Source organism: Pinus tabuliformis, chromosome Q (assembly GCF_031772625.1).
Source record: "Pinus tabuliformis cultivar Carrire ecotype Pingquan chromosome Q, CPIR1, whole genome shotgun sequence".
In the NCBI taxonomy this organism is placed as follows: domain Eukaryota; kingdom Viridiplantae; phylum Streptophyta; class Pinopsida; order Pinales; family Pinaceae; genus Pinus; species Pinus tabuliformis.
Genome location: NC_142296.1, coordinates 437,699,569 through 437,705,894, shown reverse-complemented (window position 1 = coordinate 437,705,894; position 6,326 = coordinate 437,699,569). Strand labels below are relative to the sequence as shown.

General features: G+C 37.9%; 1 protein-coding gene across 1 annotated transcript; it reads left to right on the top strand.

Moving 5' to 3' along the window:
• The first annotated feature begins 1,359 nt into the window (after positions 1-1,359).
• Positions 1,360-4,481, top strand: PEPKR1 (phosphoenolpyruvate carboxylase-related kinase 1). Its single transcript, XM_089384655.1, has 5 exons — positions 1,360-1,612; positions 2,130-2,753; positions 3,013-3,309; positions 3,421-3,789; positions 3,892-4,481. Exons 2-5 carry the CDS (start codon positions 2,147-2,149, stop codon positions 4,161-4,163), a joined length of 1,545 nt encoding a protein of 514 aa, XP_089240781.1. The 5' UTR covers positions 1,360-1,612; positions 2,130-2,146; the 3' UTR covers positions 4,164-4,481.
• Positions 4,482-6,326: the final 1,845 nt, after the last annotated feature.

The window sequence follows — 6,326 nt, the reverse complement described above, 5'->3', positions numbered from 1 at the left end:
CATCGCCTCAATTTGCCACCGAAAACCCTAAAAACCTCAAATCAACCTTTTTGATCAGTTTACTAGCCTAAAATCAGTGTTACCCTATTGGTCATCTCATCCATTGAAGATCTCACCGAGATAGACCGGAGAGAGCCCTCTCCCGCCCCGTAGGGCTAGCTACGAGGCGAAGTGGTTTGATGTTGCCTTGAGGTTTACCTTTCTCAGCCTGAGGTGAAATTTCAAGCGCTAACAGAATCTATGGCAAAATCCGGATTAGAACACTTCTAAATCAAGATTTTGTAAAATAAAAAAAATATGGTGGAAAAGTTATTATCCCGACGAAATTGTGGCCTTGTTAGACAACTTCGATAAAATGACTTTTTCCTTGCTCATTTTTTCGGGTCAATTTTGCTAAAATAACTGCATTTGGGCTTGCTAAAATGCCCTTGTGATTTTTTAAGAATATAAATTTAGTTATTTAATTTGCAAAATTTAAGTGTTTCAAGTTTTTTTAGCCTGTTAAATCTATTTATATATTTAAAAATACATTTTACACAACAAAAAAAACACAATCTCACACAAAATTTTATTAGAAAAATTCATATATTATATTAATTAAATTTAAGCCTTTCAAATTTCTAATAATTCTAGTAAATTTATTTTTACATTAAAAAAAATCCAAAATTATTGGCCAAAATCCCAATTATATATATATTTTTAATAATTTCTGCTGACATAATCTGCCACGTCAACGCACACGGTGTATCTCCAAGGTGTTTGTTTCCTTAACCGGCACTCCTCCCAACTAACCTACCTACTTGATGCAGTCTCCTACCGCCGATGCGGACGTGTGTAACAGCAAGAAAAGAGGAGGAGCGGGGCCCACCACGGGATAGAGAAGCCTGACGGGAAGTTAGTTGCCTCCTTTCCACAGCATAGCATCACGTTAAATTCCCTGTTTGAGAACCGGCAACGTCAGTGTCCACCAAAAATACCTACGAATTAATATCTCGCAGCTCGCTTTCCCACCGGCTCCTGCTGCGGTAACAACGGCGTGACCGGCCAGTAGCCGTCAGAGGCGCAATATAAGGCGTCCGGGTTCCCGTCAAGTGAAAAATACAGCGCCGGAAATCACGTTAGGAGATATTTCCGGCGATTGGCGGGCCCCATGGGGTAAGAAACCCGTCCGGCCGACACAGCACGCCGGCACCGGCGGCGAAACCTGGGGGCCTCACGGTGAAGCAAATAACTCCGGAGCCGAGCACGTGGTCACATGGGAGTGGCGAGGGTTTGTGCGCTCCAGGATCCTCGGATGAATCTGCCTTGCAAATTTCAAAATCGAGTGGTAGCCTCCGGAAACGGCTGTTTTTAGTTTTTAATGATTTTTGGTTCTTTACTGACCGGAGTCCCGTGACGGGAAAACTGGAAATTGCTGTCGTTTTTCAGTTTATTTTGACGTAATGTGAGCCCCTCACCGTCGTGGAGTCGCCCCTTATACTTCTAGATTTACTCCATTAATTTGTCCTTCAGAGTTGTTAGAAGAAGAGGCTGCCTGGTGGTGCTCATGGCGGCGCCGAGATCGCTTCACAAGGCCGGTGATTGCTGATTTTTTGGAGCGCGGCTGTTAAAGGTATGTCGATTCGGGAATTTTAATGGATCTTTAGCTGTGCTTTTTGGTGTTGGCTAGCTGGAATTAGAGGCATTTTAGGGTTCTCTGACATTGCGTAGGTTTCAAGCACTCGTTTCTGCGATGGCTTTTTCGGTGCTTTTCTGTCTATGATTGCTTGTATTGGCGGGGATTCGTAGTCGGCTAGGTGTGTTGGGTGTTAATGAGCTTCGGTTCATTGAATTGGGTTTTGCCTTAAATGATCTGGGTTTCTTCTTGTTTTTTGTTTGGCGAAGCCGGTTTTTGGGGATTTTGAGGGAACCGCATGAGTAAGCTGGTTAAAGTTCGTTCGTTTTTTCTGAATCATCGGCCCCAATGCGCTATCCAACCTGTGGGGCGGATTAACTGGCGCTTGACGTTGTTAGATTGAACTGAAGTCAAACTAATTTTAGGTTAGGTTTACCCCAAATGGGGAACTGGTGCTTTGTAGGCCTGGGTTCATTTGGGGGACCTTGTTTAACGAGCTCTCTGTTTCTGTCAGGCAAGCACCCTTCGCTTATGGCGATTGTGAAGAGTGCTGGTGGGCAGCCGTTGATGTGTTCGATGCCCAAGGGCTCCTGCAGCAACAATACAGGGTCCTTGACGAGCAGCAAGGATACAATATTGGGTTCTGAGCAGACCGGTAACTTGCATGATAGGTATCAGCTGGGGGATGAATTGGGGTTGGGGCAATTTGGTAAGATCAGGTATTGCACAGACAAAGTGACTGGGGAGGTCCTGGCGTGCAAATCCATTGCAAAGGACAGATTGGTGACGTCTGAGGATGTTCGGAGTGTGAAATTGGAGATCGAGATCATGACTAACCTGTCTGGGCACCCTAATGTTGTGGCCCTGAAGGCAGTCTTTGAGGAGGAGGAATATGTGCATTTGGTTATGGAGCTATGTGCTGGTGGGGAGCTTTTTGACCAGTTGCAGAAACAGGGGAGATATTCTGAGCCCGATGCCGCAAGATTGTTCAAGCATCTCATGGAAGTGGTGAAATATTGTCATGATAATGGGGTCGTGCACAGAGATCTGAAGCCAGAAAATATTCTTCTTGCAACAAAGTCTCCTTCGTCGCCGATCAAGCTTGCTGACTTTGGATTGGCCACCTACTTCACACCAGGTATGCATTGAGGCATTTGATCTGATATTTGAAAGCAGGCTTATAGGAGCAGAATCCTCGTTGTAACATTTGCTTAAATAATTTTAGATTTGGATAGTTCTATATCCGACTTTGGTGTGTTTTCTGATAGAATGATGTTCTATCCCAACCATGCCATATGAATATAGTCTTCTTGTTCTGCAGCATCATCCCATTTGTTTGAGCGTGAATTGTTAATAGTTTTTTAGCTTTATACCTAATTCTTCTCCGTTTGAAACAGGGCAGAAACTCAATGGAACTGTAGGCAGTCCCTTCTATATAGCTCCAGAGGTTTTGTCTGGAGGATACAATCAAGCAGCAGATGTCTGGAGTGCTGGTGTAATTCTTTACATTCTTCTCAGTGGGATTCCTCCCTTTTGGGGTAAGACAAAATCGAAGATTTTTGATGCAGTCAGAGAAGCCAAGCTGCAATTTCCAAAGGATAATTGGGGCAGTATATCTTCTTCTGCCAAGGATTTGATCTCCAGAATGCTATGTACAGATCCAAAGAAGAGGCTTACCTCTGTGGAAGTGTTAGGTAAATTGGATAGTACATGAAATCCTTGTGTATTTTTAAAAATTTATCTAGCAAATGTCAGATTCCAGAGACTCCTTATAAATTGGACTTAGTATTGGTTTGATATTGCAGAGCATCCTTGGATCACTGGTCAAGTAGAGTTATCAAGGCATAGCTCAAATGGGGTTAAAGGGAAACAGGGCATCACCTGTAACTCTTTGAGTTCAGGGGAACCGAAGACAATGGCCTCATTCAGCTCAGCATTTGATTACAACAACAAAACAGATATTTTGTCATCTTTCTCTGGATTTATAGTGACCGATAATGGATGCCAAGTGTTGGGAAGCTTTGCCTTTAATCCCAAAACAAATGGGTCAGAATATTCATCAACCATCCAAAACACATTGAGTTTTGCCTTTGCAAATATTGATGGCACATTCAACTCGGAACATTCTGTATCTTTCTCTGACAATAAAATGCAGCATCAACTTTCTCAAAGAGGTAGCAGTGTTTCTTGTGATGCTTATTGATTCCTTACTGCATTTCAAATTATTTATTTTTAGGCTAATGATCTAATGGAGTGGTTTTTATGCTTACCTGCAGGGTCAAGTTTTGGACATCTCTTTGCAGCAGCAGTTTCTAACAGTATAAAGAGTGTATCTCAGTATGTGATGTCAGTTGAAGAGGGTGGAGGTCAGACCCAGAAGGCAGAAGCTTCTAATACCAGATACCTTTTTACCCACAGAGAGAATCATACAATAGGCTTGGGGGAGTTTGAACAGTTGGATCTCAAGGTTTCAGAATCCATTATACGATGGGCTTCGTGTACTCGGTTGTCTGGGTGCACCTCATTTCAATCTCCATTAGTGTGTTGACAGCTTCTGCTAACATCATCAGTGTACCCATTGGAGGCCAAAAGCATAGCTTCAAAAACCTAGTGATTATCATTTCTTTTGAAGGGCTGTTTGATGGAGTTTTTAACCAGACTTTTGGCAGTCTGTTACTCCTGAGAATTAAATGCACGTGATATATTGATGAACTGATTTGTATTTTTATGGGTTGTATACTACACAGTGGTATAGTAAAGTTCAATGGGTATCTCATAGAGATCCCTTCTTTTGATAGTGTAAAAGTGCTTATTCTTATGAGTGGATAATAAATAAAAGTATCAAGCATGTCTATATTTTTATGTACTATATAATTCAAGAATGAATATTTTTATGTACTATATAATTCAAGAATGAGATGTCAGATCTCGATTGTCTGCATTCAGGTTGTATAGATGAGGAAGTTATATTTTCTTTCCAAATTAGAATTAAAATGACTACTCTTTGTTTCCAAATAATTACTCTCTTTACAGTGGACTTTTAATGCAGCACTGGTTGTCCTGCATGTGGGATAGCTAATTGTAGATTTGTAAGTTGGTGAAGTTCAATGTTCAAACATAGCTCATTGCTCCTTATACATCTATATTCTCACCATGGCCTAAACTGATGAATTGTTCATGAATGAGTTTTTCACTTTGTTTTAATCCTTGTGATTAGATGTATCCTTTTACTTAAAGATACATTATGAGTTGTATTTGTTTGTGTATTCAAAATGTAAATTTTTTGAAATATGTTACTAGTGTTATTTGTCAATTAGATTTATCATAGGTGTTTTAGATAACTGCTTATTATCTTCTTATCCGCTCAAGTTTTCTCCCAATTTACCTACTAAATATATTATATTATAACGACTTCATATTAAATATATTATTTAATGACTTCAGTCCTGCCGAACAAGTTTTGGGATTTCTCCCAAGTAACATGTTAAATATATTATATTATAATGACTTCATATTAAAGAACAGAACTATGCTGATTATAGTTATCTTTTCCATAATACAATTCGTTGAATATCATTTGCTCTACAATGCAAAGTTTTTGGTCGGAGGGCAATGACCAGCCATCATTGTACTTATTAGTGGTTTTCTAGATAAATATTTCATTGACTTCTCTTCCCTTGACTTCAGCAGGGGAAAGAATGGCAAACTCAATAGATAACGGTGACTGTTGAAGAAGTGGTTTGTTGGCGTTGAATATTATTGAACGTGGAATTTCACATTGGTGACTTTCCTTTTTTCCAATTTATTTATATCTGTCATGATGTTGTTTAGAGAATTTGCTATGTCTAAGTAATCAATATATTTTTACAAGTGACACATAATAGGATAGAGTTTGGGAAAAAGGTTAAAATAATGATTTAAAAAAAAATTTAAAATAGGATTAATTATTTATATTTAATTATTAAAATAATGAAAATATTAATTTATATAAATAAATATAAAAATATTTAAGATGAGATTAAAGTTGTTTATGTTTAGTTAAGAGTTTGTTTTTTTAGATGTGAGGGAATAGGGTAATGGCTTAAGACAGATGCATCTGTTAGGATTAAAATCTCGCTCTTTTATGGGCCACCAAGGGGTAGTTCTAAGTGGGGTGGTTTTCCTTGAATAACAATGATAAGTCAGCTTTCTTTGAATAACAATGATAAATCAGCCCGCATTTCTTGAATAACAATGATGAGTCAACCAGTGGAATGGATGTTCCCACTGCTGGTTTGGCAATTGAGTTATGATAGATTTTCCTATTATGTATTTTTTTTTAAATAAGATTGCTTTATATATATATATATATTTTTTTTTTTTTACTATTTTAAATATATATATGCTTTAAAGATTTTACTACTAAATAATCAATCATTTTTACAAGTAAATACAATAGGATAGTATTTGAAAAGGTGATAATATTAATTTATATTAAAAAATTAGAAATATTGAAGATAGGAAATATAAGAGGATAGAATGATTTATAAGATGGTAATATCAATTTCCTATTAAAAAAATATATTAGATGTGTGATAGAATTATGAGATAAATGAACTCTTACATTAAAATTATTGACATAAGAAAGTAAGATATTCATTGGAATTTAAATTGTCATGTTTTTATTAGGGTCAAAATAAGATGATAATGTAATTAGTTAATTATATGAATT

Bases quoted from the DNA above. Each gene is read 5' to 3' on its own strand.
- PEPKR1 (XM_089384655.1), top strand. From the start codon at position 2,147: ATGGCGATTGTGAAGAGTGCTGGTGGGCAGCCGTTGATGTGTTCGATG. The intron at 2,754-3,012 runs GTATGCATTGAG...CGTTTGAAACAG, and splicing joins GGCCACCTACTTCACACCAG to GGCAGAAACTCAATGGAACT. The intron at 3,790-3,891 runs GTAGCAGTGTTT...GCTTACCTGCAG, and splicing joins GCATCAACTTTCTCAAAGAG to GGTCAAGTTTTGGACATCTC.